Source organism: Panthera leo, chromosome E3, assembly GCF_018350215.1.
Source record: "Panthera leo isolate Ple1 chromosome E3, P.leo_Ple1_pat1.1, whole genome shotgun sequence".
NCBI lineage: Eukaryota > Metazoa > Chordata > Mammalia > Carnivora > Felidae > Panthera > Panthera leo.
This window is the reverse complement of record NC_056694.1, coordinates 1674238-1693603: the sequence shown is the minus strand read 5'-3', so window position 1 is coordinate 1693603 and position 19366 is coordinate 1674238. Positions and strand designations below refer to the sequence as shown.

At 58.8% G+C, this 19366-nt stretch overlaps 3 protein-coding genes across 9 annotated transcripts in view; 2 read left to right on the top strand and 1 right to left on the bottom strand.

Moving 5' to 3' along the window:
• The window catches only part of SNX8 (sorting nexin 8), a 49918-nt gene extending 48689 nt beyond the window's left edge, over positions 1 to 1229 (top strand). For all 5 annotated transcript variants that reach the window (XM_042921182.1, XM_042921181.1, XM_042921180.1 and 2 more), the window contains one exon: positions 300 to 1229. In XM_042921182.1, coding sequence (XP_042777116.1) covers positions 300 to 410 — 111 coding nt within the window. In that variant the 3' untranslated portion in view covers positions 411 to 1229. The remainder of the gene's footprint in view (positions 1 to 299) is intronic.
• A 1839-nt stretch (positions 1230 to 3068) lies between these two features.
• On the bottom strand, positions 3069 to 12371 carry NUDT1 (nudix hydrolase 1). Its single transcript, XM_042921797.1, has 4 exons — positions 12213 to 12371; positions 10479 to 10646; positions 3993 to 4138; positions 3069 to 3757 (listed from the first exon to the last, which is right to left on the bottom strand). The coding sequence occupies exons 2-4, from the start codon at positions 10628 to 10630 to the stop codon at positions 3585 to 3587; spliced, it is 471 nt and encodes a 156-aa protein (XP_042777731.1). The 5' UTR covers positions 10631 to 10646; positions 12213 to 12371; the 3' UTR covers positions 3069 to 3584.
• MRM2 (mitochondrial rRNA methyltransferase 2) lies at positions 12289 to 18344 on the top strand. Of its 3 annotated transcripts, none has more exons than XM_042921794.1 (3): positions 12289 to 12381; positions 14067 to 14356; positions 17221 to 18344. In XM_042921794.1, the coding sequence occupies exons 1-3, from the start codon at positions 12374 to 12376 to the stop codon at positions 17661 to 17663; spliced, it is 741 nt and encodes a 246-aa protein (XP_042777728.1). In that variant the 5' UTR covers positions 12289 to 12373; the 3' UTR covers positions 17664 to 18344. The 3 variants fall into 3 exon arrangements, with proteins under 3 accessions (XP_042777728.1, XP_042777727.1, XP_042777730.1); XM_042921793.1 differs by lacking the exon at positions 12289 to 12381 and adding an exon at positions 12392 to 12644; XM_042921796.1 differs by lacking the exon at positions 12289 to 12381 and adding an exon at positions 12437 to 12492.
• The last annotated feature ends 1022 nt before the right edge of the window (positions 18345 to 19366 follow it).

Below are 19366 nucleotides of genomic sequence, written 5' to 3'. Positions count from 1 at the left end.
TCTGGTCTAGAACCAGTCATGCCGAAAACACCTGGACGGCTTGTCGTGGTGGACTTCGGGATTCCCCTTACACCAAGCCATCCGAGGCGGAAGGGGATGAGAGCAGGCAGCGGAGGGGCCCGTGGCGCCGGGGGCAGTGACCCGGGTCTCCGGGTGGGCTGTGTCTGGCGCCGGGGGCAGTGACCCGGGTCTCCGGGTGGGCTGTGTCCGGCTTCTAGGGGTTTTGCGGGGAACGGACACACTGGGGCCGGTCGCCGGCTCGTGGCCTGTCTCAACCTGGGACACTCCCTCTTCTCCAGATGAGCAAGGTGTGGAACGACCTGAAGCCCAAACTGAACTGCCTCTTCGCTGGACCCAGCGGTTCCCCGACTCCACCGAGGCTCCCGCAGGACGGCGTGTCTCCTCGCTAGTGCCAGACGCCTGGGGCGGGAGCTCCGGGCGGCCTCACTAAAACCTCTTTCCAAATGGCGTGTTCCTGTTTAATTCCCTCCAGATAGTGGCTGCCCCCCACCCCCCCGCGGGGTCCCCGGTGTCTGACTGACCCCCAGGCCCAGTGGGGCCGGGTTTGGGTGCTCCCCTCGTGGGGAGTGGGGCTGAGGATGTGACTCCAGGCCTGTGAGCATCCATGAGGGCCGGAGGCCATGGGGGTCTGCTCAGCTGTCCTGGGCCCCGCCCGATGCTGCACTGTGCCTGAGCCTGGCGGTCAAGAGTTAAGGTTCCCTGGCAAGGTCTTCTCTGATTCCAGGAGGTCAGGGTGGCGAGAATTGCTTCCACATAGCAGGTGCCTGGGGGCATGTGCAGGGGGCACCCGTGAGTTTTGGGGAGTCGGGAGGGTCTGGGTCAGATGACCAGGGACGGGGAGGTTGGAACCCCCGTGTCGGACACGAGGTGGCCGTATCTGATGAACCGGTCAGTGAGGGTGGACTGTGACCTAAGGCCGGCGGGCACTCCGGACGGGTGTGGGTACGGCGGGGCCTTGGGGGGTCGCTGGGTGCACAGACGGTGTCCACCTCCAGGAGACAGGCGTGGGTCGGTACCATGGGGCCCCGGTCTGGACTGGGTCTGGGTAGTGTCCTGTGTCCCTCCCTGTCATGTGCCCGTGGGCTGCGGTGTCGGGGACAAAGGTGAAGCGGTGCTTCTGTGGTCTGTCGCCGTGCAGCACCGGCTGTGTCCTCGCGGTTGCTTGCAGGCCCCTGTCTTTGGAGGCGGCGGCTTGCGACGGCTTGAGTGCGGAGGCTGGAAGGGGAGGGCGGGTGGGGCCGTGTTCCAGCTGGGGTCTGGAAGGGGGGGGTCTCTGTGGCTGTGGCTGACCACCCCCGCCCCATTTTGGGAGGCACTCAGAGCCTCCCTCCTCATTCCAGGCAGGCCCGGAGGGGATCTGTTCTGGGAACTCTGGGGTCAGTGTGCGCCTGGGGCCTCCGAGCGCTTCCTGCTCTGAATCCCTCTTGTGTAAACACCGGCAGGGCGCCTTCCTCCCAGGCCGGGAACGCTTTGAGCTCACTGCCCCCCCTGGCCCGAGCGGTGTCGGCGGATCCGTGTTGTGGGAGGGTCCGACTGCACGCCAGGAGTCCTGAGGGTCTCGCCTTCCCGGGGTGCAGATGCCTGTGCTCCAGGGGGCTTTCTCTGGATCTGAAGGCAGGTGGGACTTCCCACCTGTGTGTCCCCACACAGCACGCAGGACTCCCGCACCCGTCCTGGGGTGCTCTTGCACATCACTGCCCGGGGCGGGGGTCGGGGAAGTATCTTTTAGGCCCAGCCAGACACCTGCGTCACCCCACGTGTGGGTTCTCCTGTGCGGGGAGAAGGCCAGCTGCACCCCACGCAGCCCGAGGCCCCAGGACTGTGGCACATGCTTTCCTTGGCTGATAAGGGGCAGCGTACCCCCAGAGCCCAGCAAGCGGGGGCCCGTTCGATCACTGGGCCGTGCGTGCGTTCTGCTCCCCTTTGGAGAAGCTGGTTTTTGGGCACTGAGTGGATCTGCGCTGCCCCACAGGGCTGCCCCATGGGCGCTGTGTACACTTGAGCCGTAGGGCTGACCTCCGAGCCTCCCGTTCCCTGTCGGCTGCTGCCCGCGCGCCACGGCCTGCCTGTGGGTGGTGTGGGTGGTGAGGGACAGGCGACCACAGGACACTGGCGAGCTGGGAAGACACCCAGAGCAGACCCCACCACGCACGCAGTGGGGGCTGGGGGCTCATGGTGGGCGGCAGCACAGAAGGTAGGAGGGCCGGCGCGGAGAGGGTCTTCCAGGGCACGTGGAGGCCCGCCTCTCCTGGGTCACTGAGGAGAATTCCAGCACCAAAGACTTCACTTGTGCTTTTTCAAGAGGACTTTTCCTGAGACTCCGTGTTCCTGGCGGCCTCTCCGTGCGGTGGGAGGAGCCAGGAGCCCTTCTTGGCTGGAGTTCCGGCCAGGGTTTTCGAGGCTTACCCAGAGGGCGCTTTCTTGTGCATCCCCTCCCTCCCCAGCCCCTGCAAGGAGGCTGGCAGATGGGAGACACTTGCTGGGCTGTGTGCGTGGGGGTCACGTCCTTCCTGTGCTTGTCAGCTGGGGACAGCAGGGGCCACCTTTTGCCCCCCACAAAGCCTTCCTCTGGGCCCAGGGCCAGGGCCGCTCTGGGGAGGGCCAGGCTGCCAGCAGCTCTGGGTCAGGGAGCGCAGGGGCGTCCCAGCTTGCCTCCGTGGCCCTAGTCTCCAGGCTGGGACTGCAGGAGGGAGACCACAGCCTTGCCTTGTCTCCCACGGTCTGCGATGTCCCGGTGCCACGGGGACAGAGCCTGATCCCGACTCTGAAAGGCCGGAATGGAGCCCGGCCCCGGTGTGTGCCTTCGCCAGGTCCCTCCAGCCCGGGCCCAGCTTGCTCGCGGCGTCAGATCCGGGCACGTGCGGGACTCTGCACAGGTTGAGGTCGGCTGGTTTTGTCGGCATTCGAGACCCTTCTTCTCTTCGTGATGCAGTTCTGTGTATGGAGCACTTTACAAGGCTGTAGGCATCAATTACTACGCCAATAAACTGGAATCGTTCACACACGGTTTGCATTCTGAGAGCTTTATCAATAAACACACGAACAACTGTGATCAAACCCATTTATAAAACTTGGGTGAGGTGGGTTCTCCATATAAGCAAGTGCTGCCTCCCTCCTTCCTGGTGGTCGGAAGTCTGGACAGGAACAGCCTGTCCCTTGGGGTGAGGGAGGTGACGGCTTCTGATGCATCAGACCAGGGTTTTAGGCCTGGGCCTCGCCCGTTCGGTTTGCCCTTGAAGGAGGGGCGGGGGGCAAGGACGCCACACCCTCTAACCCACTCTATGGTCCTGACAAGACCGCGGCACCCAGCCCGCCCTCCAGGCCCAGTGTGCCGGCCATAGGCAGCCGGCTGGCAGGCAGCTTCCTGAGGACGGGCCTGGGCTGGTGTGCGCGGGCCCCGCGAAGAATGTGAAAAGGTAAGAGAGTTTTCTTCTCTCCGCCTCACCCCACCCCACCCGGAAACCCCCACCCTGCCTCGGGGCTCCGAGAGCAGGTGAACAGATGGACGGCACTGCGGGTTCGCAGCGGATTCGGCGGCCTGCGGGGCCAGCGTGGTTCTGCGTCTACACCTCGTCCACCTCGCGGAGCGTGTAGTCCAGTATGGTGTTGGGGCCCTGGAACTTGAAATACCCGTGGAATTTCTTGTTCTGAAGCAGGAGGGGAAACCAGTAGCTGTCATCGGGCCACATGTCACCGAAGGGGATCCGGTCCAGCTGGAACCACCGGGGCCGCATTTCTGTGGTGGTGCAAAGGGGGACACGGTGTTCAGCCGGGGGCTAAACTGACTTTTGGTGAGAAACTGCCAGGCGGTGTCGTGTGAGGAGCTCGACAGGCTCCTAGTTCAGCCCTCGGGCCGTGTCCCGGTGTCACTCCGCGCATGAGGGAGGAGGAACGAGGCTGACGCGAGGGGCTGGCGCAGCGCCTGCCCCGGGAGACGGAGGGAAGGGAGAAGGGGAGGCCCGGAGACTCACCGTCGCTCTCTGCGGGCGTCCCCCGGACACTGTCTGTGCGGAAGATGTGCACGTCCATCAGTTCCGGCTCGCCCACGAACTCGAACACGATCCGGCCCACCTTGTGGAGTGTGTCCGCGGTCAGACCGCACTCCTCCCGCAGCTCCCTGTGGGCAAGGCGGGCGACGGTCACAGCAAGGCGCCGGGCAGGGGCACGCCCGCCTGTGGGCCAAGGGAGCCACAGTCGCAGGCGCCCGGGCCCGCGTGAGCAGGAACTTGGTTATCTGGGGGCCTGTTCAGCGAAGCTGATTCTGTTCAGTCTGGTTCAGGGCGCACAGGCCGACCGGTGCGACACCTTGCGAGCCACGGCGCAGCCCAGGCCCGGCCGAGCTCAGCTGTTCGGGGGTCGCGGGCGAGCTGGGAACCTCCCACCCGGTCCTTCAGCTCCAGCTCTCTCCGGGGGGGGGGGGGGGGGGTGCGGGGGCAGCAGCCACGTGAGTACCGCTTTGTGGGCGGTAGGAACCCGGGCCCTGAACCGGGAGCCACCCTTCCTCACAACGCGTGCTCGGAGGGCACGGGAGCAGACCGCTGTACACGGCCTCCTTCGCGAGGGCCTGCCTCGAACGTCTGTTCCACCGAGGAGACGCCCCCAACCCTCCGGCCAGCTTCCCTGCAGCCGCCCGGGGGTGGGGGGTAGGTGGGGGGAACAGGAGCCTGGGGCCCGTCTGGCTGCGTCCTCTCCTCCTGGCCCCGCCCCCCCCCCCCCCCCCCCCCCCCCCCAGCACTGTGCCCGGCCACCAGCAGAACCCGACGCCGCTTCTGTTTCAAAGTATTCACTGCTCAAGTGTCACGTTCGCCGCGGACGACCTGGCAGACCCTGGGCGGACGCGTCAGCAGAGAGAACCCTCACTGCCGCCTCGGTGCGTTTCTTCCGGGCCTTCTCCTTCACACATCTGTTTACACCACTGCAGACGCGTCACGCGCTCGGACCCGCGCTTCCCACGCAAGGCCGGCGTGGCGCCCCGCCCCTCGAGGAGTTCCAGCAGTTTCCTACCCGGTGTGGGTGGCGGAGTAGGAACTGCTGTCCGTGCGTCCCGCGCGAGACCCCGTGGTGGGCGTCTCCGCGTGTGCGCCCCATACCTCTCCGGTCTGGCCCTGGCCAACGGCTCCGCCCCCCCCCCGCTTCTGGTTCCCTCTGGAAGCACTGTGCTCCAGACCCCGGGGAACCCCTGGCTGCTCGCTGCAGCGGCCAGGGAACTCGGTCTTTTGCTCCCTTAGAGCCTGGCTTCCCTACTGCTCTGGATGTATTCGTTTCTGTAAGCGGTCCGTTACAGAACGCCTGACCGTTTACAGTTGTAAGTAGGCACAGGTTTTTTTGGCTTTGCGCTCCAAGTTGTGTTACGAACATAATACGTAAGTACCTCCCGTGCCTGTACGAAGCCAGGGAAACCACTTTGCTCGTTAAACGCACACACGCTGGGTCCAAAAGGTCTGATGTGAGCAGACGCCTTCCTCAGCGGGAAGTCCACCCTGAGCTCCCGGTAAGGTCTGCAGGGGAATCGCCCATTTGCTGCCGCTGTAGACGAGGCCGACTGAGGCTCTGAAAGCTGGAATTTGTTCAGGGATGTGCTTAAAATTAGACTTGACCTAAAAAAATGAATGTCTTCACTTGGGGGGTGCAGGTGGCTCCCCAGCTAAAGGCTCTGGCATCCACCGGACCTCCCCCACTGCCCTGGCAGCAGGCCGGTGGGTCTGGGTTTTAAAAACTTCACCTGGTGGTTGATGTTTTGACTAGTTTTGGTTCGTCTTCCCTGAATACACAGCAGTGCACGAAGTATCGATAACCTCACTTCACGGGCTGGGGTAATTAGCGGGGACGACAGCCTCGGTTTTGCTAAAGTGTCGGATCGTGCGTGTGACACTCAGCTCCCCAGATGGCAGAGAGCAGGATGAGGAACGCGTTACACAAGACAGCAGCGGCCGAGCGTCTGGGTGGGCGCGGGGGCCCCGCGGTCCTGGGGCTCTGCTTCGGCCGCTGCTGCTCTGGGTCGCTCTGAACACCGTGCCCTGGGGCCTTGCTGCGGTCCAGAGATGGGATGCTGCACCCGCCTACGGCCCAAACCTGACTCTGAGGGCCCCCAGACCCCCAGGTGCCCTTCGTGTGGCACTGGGGACAGCGCGACAGGAAACGGAGGTCAGACCATCTCATATCTGCCCTGCGATTATGACAGGGGACTGCAGCACAGTGGAAAACGTGGTCTCTTCAGTAATGCTGTGTCAGCTGGATGTCTTGATGGATGAGTCTCGACCCTCTGCCCTACATCTTACCCTAAACTCCATTCCAGATGAAGATCTAACACTCCTGAACGTTCCAGAAGAAAAACTTAGGAGAAGGTCTCCAGCCTGGGATAGGCAAAGATCGCACTAAAATGAAACTTCTACTCATAGAAACGTCATCATGAATGAAAAGACAAGCCCCAGGGAGGACACAGTAGCAGACTGGGCGTGGCCGAGGGGGACCCGCGAACTTCAGGACACTGCAGCCCACTGGGTCTGAGGACCAAACAGCAAAGAGAACAAAGATGGGACAACACAGAACAGAATGTCGGGTTTGGGACAGCCAGGAAAGGTGTGGCCCACGTGCGACGGGAACACCGGCAGGGGAAGAGCAGTGACTCTGGTAGTCACTGGGAATTTCCCCAAACTGATGTCAGACGCTGAACCACAGATCCCGGGAGCTCCGAGGACTCTAAGCGAGACAGACACCAGAAAACTACCTCCAGGCACGTTTCCTTCAGATTGTAATAAATCAAAGAAAAGGAAAAGATCTTAAAGCCAGAGGCCAAAAGCACTTGGCCACAGAGGAACCAGGATGAGAGTCAAATCTGACTCCCCAGAAACCGAGCGAGCAGAGAGAGAGGGAGCAAAATACTTAGTGTTGACAGAAAACACACCAACCTAGGATTCTGTGCTTTACTTCCCATCAAGAGGAAGGGGAAATAAAGACTTTCTCAAACAATAGTTGAGGGGCCCCATTACCAGCCTCCTAACAAACACGAAAGCGAGGTCTTTGGAGAAAAGGGCAATGGCGGAACCTTGGATCTGCACGAAGAAAGCGAGAGGACTGAAGGAGTGAGCCAAGGCAAGATAAAACCATTCTGGTTTTTATTCTCGATCGATTGAGTGGGTAAGGGTTTGTTTGAGGTTATTGGCGACGACGTGTCCGCGTTGGTGTGCCCCATGTGTGCGGTGAACAGTGAGCACCCAGGGTTGGGTGTTGGAATCAGGATTGTTGTCAAGAGGCCCGCAGACCACCCATGGGGCGGGGGGCAGTGTTATTTGAAAATGCACTTGGATCGTGTGCAAACGCGTATTGCAAACTTTGAGGTGTGAACTAAACATTAAAGAAGTATAGCTGACCTTCTAAAAAGGGGAGAAAATGGAATCCTTTAAGTGCCCAATTAAAACCGCAGAATGGAGAAAAGGGGTGGAAGACAAAGCCAGGAACAGAGGACAAGGGTGACAAACAGAAAACTACCGAGTCTGGTGGATATGAACCCATCTGTGTACCAGCCGCCGCTTGGAACGTCAGCGGTCCACGGGCTCCGGCGAAAGAAAGATCGTCAGAGTGGATCTGGAGACAAGACCAGCCGGTGCCGTCCGCACGGAGCCCACGTTGCACAGAAAGATTAAAAGCACAAAGTATACAATGATAAAGATGAAAAAACGCAGATTGAAAGTAAACGCAGAGAAACACACCAGGCTAACACTAGTCAAAGGAAGAAAGGAGTATCTGTACGGGTTTTAGAGCTGACTTCAAAGCAGCAAGTGTCGGCAGGAATAAAGAGGATTCCGTCCTGTGGGAGGGACCACTTCTCCTCGATAGGATGCTTAATACGTATGCACCTGATGAGAGTCAAGCTACGGGAGGCAAAAATGAATGGAACCGCACGGAGAAGTGGATGAATCCACTGTCCCGGCTGGACACTTCAAGCAGAAAATCAATAAAGACGTCAAATGTATAAGGAACTGCAAATCTCGAAGACAGGCAGCCCCGTTTAAAAACAAGGGCAAAAGACCTGAGTGGGGGGCAGACACCAGAGGGCGCACCCGTGTGGCCGCGCTTACGTGATGCTTTAGAACAGGCGGAGTCCTCAGCCGTGAGGAGGCCAGCGTGCAGGCGGCCCTTTCCATGTCTTGGGCCACGTGCTGGCCACACGATGGGCCCATCCCTTAAACGTCCCCTGGTGAAGACGGGTGCACGTGGACTTCGGGACAAGTGTGTGCGACGTCTCCGGTCCTGGGCTCACGGAGACTTTGCGGGGGGTCAGCCAGGTGAGGAGCCAGAAGAGTGGGGTGGGCGACAGCTGGGAGGGTGAGGGGCAGCGGCTGGAGCGGCGTGAAGCTGGGCCACGAGGGGGCTCCACGGGTGAAACCGGAGGTTCGGTTTAACAGCACTGGGTGCTATTGCAGGGACTTCACGGGGCGCCTGGGAGGCTCAGTTGGTGGCTTTTGGCTCAGGTCACGATCTCACTGTTGTGGGTTTGAGCCCCGAGTCTGGCTCCGTGTGGAGTGTGGAGCCTGCTTGGGATTCTCTCTCTCCCTGTGCCCTTCCCCCGCTTGCGCTCTCTCTAAAGTTAAGTAAAAGGAAACAAATAAAGGGACTTCACACATGAACGAGAGAGACCCTGACCCGGTTTCGGGAAGGTTGCCCGGGGGCTGAGTGGAGAATGGACCCAGGGGGGCGAGGGCAGAGCAGGGAGGCCAGGTAGGAGGCAGAGCACCTGTCCAGGTGGGGAGGGGTGGTCTGGACGCGGCGGCAGAGGGAGGCAGACCCAGATGGGTGCTAGTTGTATCTGGGGGGTAGAGGCCACATGCTTCCCATCCTGAGGAAGCTCGTTTCCTGCCCGACCTCAAGCCTGCTCTGTGGGAAGGCAGCCGTCACTCAGTACTGAGGCTCTGGGGTGACTGCTGGTTTCTCACGGGTGTGTCTCATTCAGGAAATGCTAACAGCGAGAGGACAAGAAGGAAAGGTCCTAAGAAATCGGGGGGCCTGGAGGCTCCTGACCACCAGGACGGCAGGGGGCTGAAGGGAAGCCCCCTGCGGTCCCCGCCACATGCCTCTGCACAGCCCCGCCCTCTGGCCCTCGGTGCTTCTTCGGATGCCTCGTTCCTGCCTTCCACCTGCTCGGACCAGACCGGACACCAAGTCCTTTGGGAGTTCTCCTTTGTGCCCAGTCATCTGCCCTCACTCTTTATTCTGGATGCCCCGCACCGCTGGGTGCCCGCTAGACCCGCTCTCTGCACACGTCCCGGTGAGCCCGGCAGCCGGACTAGATCGGAGCCCCGCAGGGGGGCGGTCGGGACCTGTTCCCTGTGTCCTGACACTGAGCTTGACTTAGGTGGGGCGGGGGGGGGGGGGGCGCTGGCTTCCACCTGTTTCTGTCCACATTCCACGGGTAGCAAGGCTCAGGGGACCCAAGTCTCAGCAGACTGGCCTGTGCCCCCGCCGTGTGCTCTCAGGGCAGCCTGGCCACGCTGCCTCGCGCTTGCCCAAACAAATGACCACAGGCGGCAGCACGCCGGGTCCCATGCCTAGGAGGGGGAGGTGCACGCCAAGGACATCACACCCGCGGCCGTTCAAACCCAGGACTTGGCCCAGTCGTGCACCATGAAGTCAACTTGGTGGACTGTGACCAGCAATTAAAAAAGCCCGAAGGATAGGAACTATGTTAGCGGAACCACGTGAGCGCGTTCTTTCGTGTGTTAAGAGCATTGTTCTATCACAACGTAAACATCTCTTATGTGGGTTGTGATGTTTAAAAAACTCCAAACTTGAGAACCATTGGGCTGCGGAGCCTGCAGCTGACTTCCTTTCCAGAAGCCTCATTAGTATGCATGTGGGGATCTGGTCTCTTCCCCGGGGAAAGCGGCCTTAATTAAGGTTGCTGACTTCCTTCAGAATGCCGTCAGTAGTAGCGAAGGTTGGTGGAGCGCTTTGTGATGTTTGCACACACACAGGCTCATTTGTTCCACACGTGAGGACAAGGGAGGGCAAGGGGACTGATGTCGGAGAGCTGTGTGATCTCAGACAAGCCGTCAACCGCTCTGGGCTCTGGTTCCTGCCCGCGTGAGGCAGGCTGTGCCGAGGACTAACGGAGACTGTGTGTGAAAAGGCTCAGACAGAAGAGCTGGTCATCAGCTCCCTGAACGCACGAGGAAAGCAAACGACTGACCAGCCAGAAGTCGCCGCGCCACGGCGGCTTCCCAAATGTGTCCTGAAAGCCACTCCCGCGCCCCCGGCAACAGCTCACGTGCCCTGGGCACTCCCCACTGGTCCAAATCCTGTATGGTTACATCCTCAATCTCCACACTCCCGAGAGGCAGGAAGTGTCATCGTTATTCCCATTTTTGGGATGAAGAAACTGAGACCCAAGAGCTCCATAAGGAGCTGTAGGCTGTCACCCTTGGGAGCTGGTTCTGTGGTCAGGCCCACCCCTCCCTCACCTCTTGGCCCCGTCCTCGATGCTCTCTCCTCCTTGAACTTTGCCTCCGAAGCCATTCCACCGGCCGGCCCCGAAGCCTCGTTTCTTCATGCCCAGGAGAACTCGTGGAGGCTGCAGCACCAGCACCAATGTGTAGAGCCTGGAGGCGCCCATGGTCCCCCGGGGACCCCTTGAGGAAGGCAAGAAGGCTGGGTCAGCTTGACCCGGGTGCACGCGGAGTGTGGATGAGGCCAGGGGCCCGGTGAGATGGGAATGTGCCGTGGAAGGCAGGGGGGGGATCTGCCTGGTGGTAACCTCCCAGCCCTGCCACGGGAGACTCGCCTCATGCCAGATGGAAACCGAACAAGCGAGCTTCCAGAGTAGAAAGAGGCCTGGCCCTCCGAATCCAGTGGCACCCGTGTCCAGGCCTTGGGATTGCCAGGGCTGATGGAGCAGGTTAGGAAAGGGCCATGTCAACCCTTCCCCCTCCTCAGCACAGGGCTGTTTTTGCCCCCGTGTCCAGCCCGTGGGCAGTCCACCCTCTGTGGCCCCAACACAACCAGGCGGGTTAGCCGATGGTTCTCGGGTCAGGCTTTTGGCCTTGGCCTTTTCATCAGTGGGGCCTTCTTCTGGCCTGCCGGGATATGCCTTCCACACTTCACCGCAGAGCTATAGAGTCCCGAGGAGCTCCTGGCTCCTGGCAGAGAGCCCGCCCAGCGGGGGCTGGCTGGTCCTCCCTCCTGCGACAGTTCATAATCCGCTCACAACTGTTGCTGCTCTGGGCTCTGGCACTGGAGCCACAAGGGCCCCTCCCGCTCGAACGGGTGTGCGTGGTCCAGAGGAAAACTCCAAGGGTGATGCCTGGGTTGCTGCTGGACACATGGAGGAGGACCAGGACCCTCTGTGCGTCCATCCCTGTCCCAGCCTGGGGCCACCGTTCACAAGTCTCTTACCCTGGGGACCACACCGGATGAGAAGCAGGATCCAGGAGCAGGGATCCTCGTGGGAAGCCACAATGTCTGAGAAAAGGGAGCTACAGCTGGGTCCTGGTTTTGGGGGTAGGGCTGGCCAAAGTGGGTCTCTGTGGCCGAGCCTACCTGTCTGCCTGTGTCCTCTGTCGTGATGCTGACTGGTTCATGCCCAGAGCCCTGGCTTCCTGAGTGACTTGTGGTGGTGAGGAAGATACCAGGAGTGTCAGCTATCACTTATTAAGCACTGGCTGTATACCTCTTTTAAAAAGTCATTCTATTTAGTAGACCCAAGAACTTTGTGAGCTAAGACTTGCTTTCTCCATTTTCAGATCAAGAAACTGCAGCTCGAAGAGGCTCAGTCTGACCCAACGTCAAACTTGGGGAAGACCCCAACCTGGGTCTAACGGGCTTTTGAAGTTCAGTTGTCCCCTGGGTCCTGGAACAAGCGGCTTGGGACCACAATTAGAGGGTCCTCAGAGGGCCCCTCTGAACGTCAGCGGCTGGGAGGCTGCAACAGGCCCGGGCATGTGGTCTCCGAGTCAAGTGGTCGGTACACCGAGGTCCCTCACCAGGGTTTTGAAAGATCGGATCCACAGAACACCAGGCCCTGGTCCCGGATCCCTCTCCTCCGACCTCTGCTCACCTGGCCCCCCCACCCCCTGGTCCCGCACCCCTCTCCCCCCTCCCCGGCTCCCCCCCAACCCCGTCCCTGGTCCCCCCCCCCCTCCCTCCGCTCGCAGGACCCGGGCTCCGCTCCCCGGCTCCCTCCCCTCTTCCCTGCTCACCTGACCCGGGTTCCGCTCCCGGGCTCCCCGGTCCCTGTCCTCAGACCCGGGATCGCGCGCGCTTTCTGAACAAGGGAGCCGCGGAAGCCGGGGGGGCGTGGCCTCGGGCCGGAAGCGAGGCCGGCACTTCCGGCGCGGGGGACAGGCGCGGATCGGCGCCCATGGCTCGGTGAGTGGGGCTGTGAGCTAGGTGCCTGGTGACGTCGTGCGCTCAGTCGGCGTTTATGGGGGCGCCTGCTGCATGCGTGCGGGCGGAGGAGGGGCCGGGGGCGCGTCCCAGGTTCGTCCGCGGGGAAGGGGCGCAGAGACGCGGTCATTCCCGGCGAAGCGCCTAAGGGAGGACTTCCGGCCCGAAGTCAGTAGCCCGGACGGCTTCCGAGGAGCGGCGGGCGGGCAGAGAGCGTGGAGGGCTACGGAGAGCGTAGGGCGCAGGTGAAGGGGTGCTGCAGCTGGAGGGCGCAGGGGAGGGGCGCTGCGGGGGCAGGCCTGATGGCTGTGGCACTGGAGAGGCACCAATGGCCCGTGTGGCCGAACTCTAGGTGTGGGCCGGCGCTGGAGGACAGGGCCTGGGTGACCCCGTTTCCGGCCTTCCCCCAACCGGCCCCGTTGGTTCTGGTGCCCAGGATGGCTCTGTGCTCCTTCCGAGAGACCCCGGGGGGGCTTTGCGCAGGCAGCCATCACCGAGTTACTGTGTCCGGATCTTGACCGCACGCTTGGGTTGTTGAAGGGCCTTTGGCCGTGCGCCCTGGTGGTGAAGATGTCCGGGTCTTCCCTTGAGGAACACGGATGCAGAACTTACTTTGTAGGGTTGTTCTGAGAGTTGAGTGAGGGGGGTGCGGAGAGCTCCCGGCCCGCGGCAAACCGTTCAGACCCTGACTTTGCCAAAGAGACTTGGAACTCGTTCTTCAGGCCGAGTGCAGTTGTTAGGAGATGGGCCTGGCGGCCCTGTGTTGGCCGCTGTGCCGAGGCGCCGAGGAAGGTGGGGTCTGCCCCCGGGGGCCTCATCCCAGTCCCGGGTAAGAAAGAAGATTGCTTTGTCAACATCTTCAGGCCTGTTAAGCAGAACCGGAAAAGCTTTGGTTGACCTTTGTGTTTTCCTTCTGAAGAAAATTTTCCCGAGGGCCCCCGCTTCTTCGCCAGCAGTTCGCCTGCCGTGTTCGTGCACTTGGGCCGCCGCAGGCCAGGCGTAGACCAACACAAGCGCAGGCTGAGGCCGCAGACCCGCATCACGGTGCTGCAGGGCCCGCCCTTTCTCGTGGGGCCTCTCTCCTCGACCTGCACACGGCTGCCTTCTGCCCGTGGCCTCACGTGGTCTTTCCTGCGCACCTGTGTCCCAGCTGTCTCTGATGAAGACGCCAGTCGGGTCGGGGCCCGCCTGTATAGCCTCATTTGTACTTACCTCTTTAAAGACCACTTCTGGGGGCGCCTGGGTGGCGCAGTCGGTTAAGCGTCCGACTTCAGCCAGGTCACGATCTCACGGTCCGTGAGTTCGAGCCCCGCGTCAGGCTCTGGGCTGATGGCTCAGAGCCTGGAGCCTGTTTCCGATTCTGTGTCTCCCTCTCTCTCTGTCCCTCCCCCATTCATGCTCTGTCTCTCTCTGTCCCAAAAATAAATAAACGTTGAAAAAAAAAAATTTTGAAGACCACTTCTGTTTTGAGGTTTCTGGGGTTAGCACTTCAACACACCCATCTGGGGAGGGACTCAGTGCAGGCCATCACACCCGCTCTCTGGCCGCGTCGCCTTGTCAAGTTTCCTCCCCGTTTGGGCCTCCGGGCCCTTCTCTAAAAACACGTGGGTTGAACCAGGGACCCTGCCTGTGTGATGTCTACTTGTTTGCTCCCTTTTCTTTCTCAGGTCCTTGAAGCTGGTATGTGCGTCCCTTCGGCGGCAAAGGTTTCACACCTCTGGGAGCCACTCCAAGGGTCGGACCGCTGCTGAGCACCTGTGGCTGACACGTCATTTGAGGGACCCGTTTGTGAAGGCAGCGAAGGTGGAGAGTTACCGGTGCCGAAGTGCCTTCAAGCTTTTGGAGGTGAACGACAGGCACCAGATCCTGCGGCCCGGCCTCCGGGTCTTAGACTGTGGGGCGGCTCCCGGGGCGTGGAGCCAGGTGGCCGTGCGGAGGGTCAACGCCGCGGGCGCAGGTAGGGCCCCTGGCCACCCCCGAGCGTGCGGGCGCGGGCCAGCTGCCCTCCACCAGGGGAGGTGGCCAAGCCGCTTTGTGACAACACGTTCTTCGGAGTGGCTGGTGTAGGGGCTGATGAGGAAAACGGGACGCTGACGTGTTGACAGCGGGAGACCGGGTGGAAAGCTACGACGGAGACTAAAAGCGCCTCACGTCACCACGTCCGTGTGTGCGTGAATGTGTCGGAGAGCCCCCTTCCCGAAGTTGTTTTTGCACACGTGACTACACGTGTATGTTTCCTTTTTCTTTTTTTTTTTAATATTTTTTTAATTTTTTTTTTTTTTTTTTACATTTATTTATTTTTGAGAGACAGCGTGAGCAGAGGAGGAGCTGAGAGAGAGGGAGACACAGAATCCGAAGCAGGCTCCAGGCTGTCAGCACAGAGCCTGATGTGGGGCTCAAACTCACGAGCCGCGAGATCATGACCCGAGCCGAAGTCGGACGCCTAACCGACTGAGCCACCCAGGCGCCCCATGTTTCCTTTTTCAAAAACGATAGTAAATCACATTCTTCTTACTGATTTGGAGCCTTAATGGAGGGCTTCTTCCCACCCCCCACTTACTGATCTATTGACATTTTCCCATGCCTGCACAGCTCAGTCAACCCCAGAGTTTTCCAGGTCCTGGTCTTTGAAGCCCTGGGTCTCCTGGAGGCCCGGCTGGGGGCTGCTCAAGGTTCTCCCCTCTGGCTCAACCTGAGGGACTCAGCTTTTACCTATTTTATGTTTTAGGATTTTGTAAAAAAAAAAAAAAAAAGAAAATGTTTCTATGTTAATAAGGTTCCCCTGATCAGTCGGGAGAAACCAATACCCTCAGTGTGGAAAGCCCTGGCGTCCTTGTAAACGCTCGTGTAGACCTGTGCTGTTGAGCCAGCCTCCTGCTGGGCTCCGGTGTTGCCCTCGGGGCCCTTGTTAGCTGCACAAGCCGTGGTGAGCATCCCTACCCTTTGTGTTTCCTGTCGTAAAGTCGGAACGGACCAGAATCGCTGGCATTACATGACATATGTGCCGGCTCACAGAAATCTCAGACACCTGGGGTGCGGACCTTGTGCCCATTTTCCTAGTGAAGAATGAGGTTCGGAGGGGTTTGGCGGGCTTCTGAATGCACGGGCTGGGAGTGCTGTTCCCTGGGTTCAGGACAAAGAACCAGCCCCGTTACTGGGTGTGGGATGCCGCCAGGGGCCCTAGAACAGGTTACAGTTTTTTTTTTTTTAACTCAAATATCACCTAAGTGAAGGGATTTCTGTCCGAGACCTCTGTTCGTTTTCCTACCACTGAGCCTGCCCACAGACCTAACAACAGATTTTATTTTATTTTTATTTTTTATCTTACGTTTATTTAGTTAGAGATAACTAAGATGTTGTGGTTCCTTGTAATGTATTTAAAAGTGCATCTTTTTTTTTTTTATGTCAAATTTGTTGTCAAATTGGTTTCCATACAACACCCAGTGCTCATCCCAAAAGGTGCCCTCCTCAATACCCATCACCCACCCTCCCCGCCTTCCCACCCCCCATCTACCCTCAGTTTGTTCTCAGTTTTTAAGAGTCTCTTATGCTTTGGGTCTCTCCCTCTCTCACCTTTTTTTTTTTTTTTCCCCTTCCTCTCCCTCATGGACTTCTGTTAAGTTTCCCAGGGTCCACATAAGAGTGAAAACATATGGTATCTGACTTTCTCTGTATGGCTTATTTCACTTAGCATCACACTCTCCAATTTCATCCACGTTGCTACGAAAGGCCATATTTCATTCTTTCTCATTGCCACGTAGTGTTCCATTGTGTGTATAAAGCACAATTTCTGTATCCATTCGTCACTAACAACGGATTTTAATGGCTCCTGTCCCTGTATAACTGCTCCTCAGGGGAAGGAGGAGCACGGCCAGGTTTGACTCGTAGGAAGCAGCGGCCGAAGCAAAGGCTGTGGATAGAATGTCCGGTTTCTTTTCCTGCCAGAACGTGTACAGATGCGCCCAAAGTATTTGCCTCTAGTGGCCCCTTCCCGAGGTTATGACGCCTGGGATGTTAATGGGAGTCAGGTACATGCCGTGAGGAGTGAGATGGCCTACTTTCCAGGGCTGAACATGAGAGTTTTCTCCTTTGAAAAATGCACTCTTCAAAATGGTTGGACTTCCAGTCCTTAGCTAGAAGTAAGACCCACGTTCCACCGCCGTGGGACAGCCTCTTTGCTAGGCGGTCTGCACTAGCAGATTGTGACGGCACCCTCCCCTCATGCCCGGGGGACTGGGGAGAAGGGCTCCTCTCCTCAGCGTGGGGCGGGGACAGCAGTCGTGCTGGCCCGAGGCCCTGTTCCAGGTGAGACGATGGCCTCTACTGCCCAGCTGGTACCACTCACACCTGGTCGAGGGATCGGTTCCTGTACCTTGTCTTCCCCACTTCTCGGCTTGCTTCTAGTAGTTTCTGCATCAAAAGAAATTGGATTAAGCTAACGGAAGTGCTGAGTTAACCCGGAGGTGCTGTATGCACTCATGTGTCATTGGTTCAGTTTGTCAGAAAGCCCACTCGGAGATCCCCCTTTCACAGAGAGCTGGCCTCTGGAAGGGAGGTGAAGTCAGAGTTGGGGTCAGGTGCCTGCCCCGGGACAGGCACTTCTCTTCTCTGGGCCTCAGTTAGTTTCCTTGTGTGCAGAGTGGGGACTGTCACCCCTGCCATGTGTGTGTTTGGGATGGATACAAGTGGGGAAAGGCCCGTGTCCACCTCTTGGCGTGTTCGCTCTTTACGTCGGTCCTGACTTTTTACTTTTATTTTTCTGTTTGTATTTCTGAGGGAAGATTCAGGCCGTAAATAAATAACATACTCTGTCTTCCTTAGATCCCAGTGCTCCTGTGGGCTTTGTGCTTGGGGTAGACCTTCTCCACATATTCCCCCTGGAGGGGGCAACTTTTCTGTCCCCCGCTGACGTGACTGACCCCAGAACCATCCAGAGAGTCCGAGAGCTGCTTCCTGGCGGGAGAGCAGATGTCATTCTGAGTGACATGGCACCCAATGCCACAGGGATCCGGAGCCTGGATCACGACAGGCTCATTAGCCTGTGCTCGTCCCTTCTGGACGTGGCTCCAGATGTTCTGCACCCCGGCGGAACGTTCCTCTGCAAAACGTGGGCTGGAAGTCAAAGCCTTGGGTTACAGAAGAGACTGGCCGAGCAGTTCCAGAACACCAGGACTGTGAAGCCTAGAGCCAGCAGGAAGGAATCTTCAGAGGTGTACCTCTTGGCCACACAGTACCAAAGAGCGAAGGGGCCTGTGGAGGACTGAGGGCTGCCTCTGCCATATGTGGCCCTCGTTCACTGCAAGTGTGGTCTGAGCTCTTTCCTGGAGTGTGGCTGGAGGGGTCAGAGCTTGATCCGGGACGTGGCTGGCAGGACGAGGGTGGGACCTTTCTTTGAACCACAGTGTATTCACTGGTCACGATATATGATGAAAAATAGTCCCTAAGTGATCTTAGGTGCAGAGGAAGGATGAAAAGACAGTGGGAGGGAGAAACCTTGATGTAACACTGGACTCAACAGGCTGTTCGCTTGTAACAGAGTTTCCACCATTGCTCCCAGAAGGCACCAGCCAGGCTGTGGTTATACAGTGTAGCGAATGCGAATGAAAATCTGAAATTTCGACCTGGGGGTTAATTTCCATCTCTCTGGTGAATGGTGTGGAAATTAATACTTTCAAGCAACCAGAACCGGGGGCAGTTAGGGAAGACATTTCATGTGAGTTTTGCAGGGGGTGGTGTGCTTGTTTTGTTGCTGGAAATCCACCTTGCTGTAATACTCCCGGCCCCTAAGACTGGAATTGCCAAAGCAAGCAGCCACGTGGAGTGCTGTATTTCCTTTTATTCTCTTCCAGGAACTTGATGCAGCTTTATAAAACAACGTAGATTGTATTTATTTAGGGGATTTCCATGCTTTGAAGTTTGTTTCTATAAAAATTGTTTTTTTCAAAGCTGTTTGTGATTTAAAAAAAGGGGGGGGGGGCGCCTGGGTGGCTCAGTCGGTTAAAGCATCCAACTTCAGCTCAGGTCAGATCTCCCGGTTCTTAAGTTCCAGCCCCGGGTTGGGCTCTGTGCTGACAACTCTGTGCTGACAATCCAGTCCAAGCTGGATCCTGCTTGGGATTCTGTGTCTCCCTCTCTTTCTGCCCCTCCCCTCGCTCATGCTCTGTCTCTCTCTCTCTCTCTCTCTCAAAAATAAACATTTAAGAAAAAAAGCCATTTCCTGCAGGGGTGCTCACCCCTTAATAAGAGTGTATGGACTATAACCCTGATTAAATCCCGAGGGTGGAGCTGAGGGAGAGCCTGGGTAGATAGGGAACCCCACAATCTCCATCAGTCCCCCAGGGTGCAGTCCAGCGCTCTGAAGTGGGCTGCAGGCTTGGTTTAACCTTTTTTCATTTTACTTTTGGTTGTAGTCAAATAGGACGGGAAAATCTCCCCACTTCCTCAGGGCTCCTCCCCACCGCATTTCTTGCGCGGGGTGCTGATCCGGGGATGGGGCGGGACCGGGGAAGAGGTGCCGACCCTTGGAGCACTGGGCAGATCAGAGGTGGCGGAGGTGCAGACCCTAGGGGGCGTGGTGTAGACGCTGGGTACGATGCAGACCCTCCCGAGCGCGGTGCAGACCCTAGGGCGCTCGGTCCCGGGTGGGGTGGGAGACTGGAGGACGAGGTTCAGGAGGGAGCGAGACCTGTGCTACCGGACGATGATCGCTGGCTATGGGAGCTCACAGGGCGCTGGGAGGGTAGCCTAGAAGCAGAGTATTTTGCCTTTCCAGTGGACCCTGTGGAAACTAAAAACATATTCAAGCTAATACCGTAACGAAATTTTGGGAGTTGTCAGAGCCAGCAACTTTGTCCCGAAGAGGCCACCGTTGGGCCGTGCTATTCCACACAATACGGTGCGAGGCCACCGCCACAGCGGAGGCCCGTCCCGCGCGGGAACACTGGCACCGCGACAGTCCCGCGGGCCG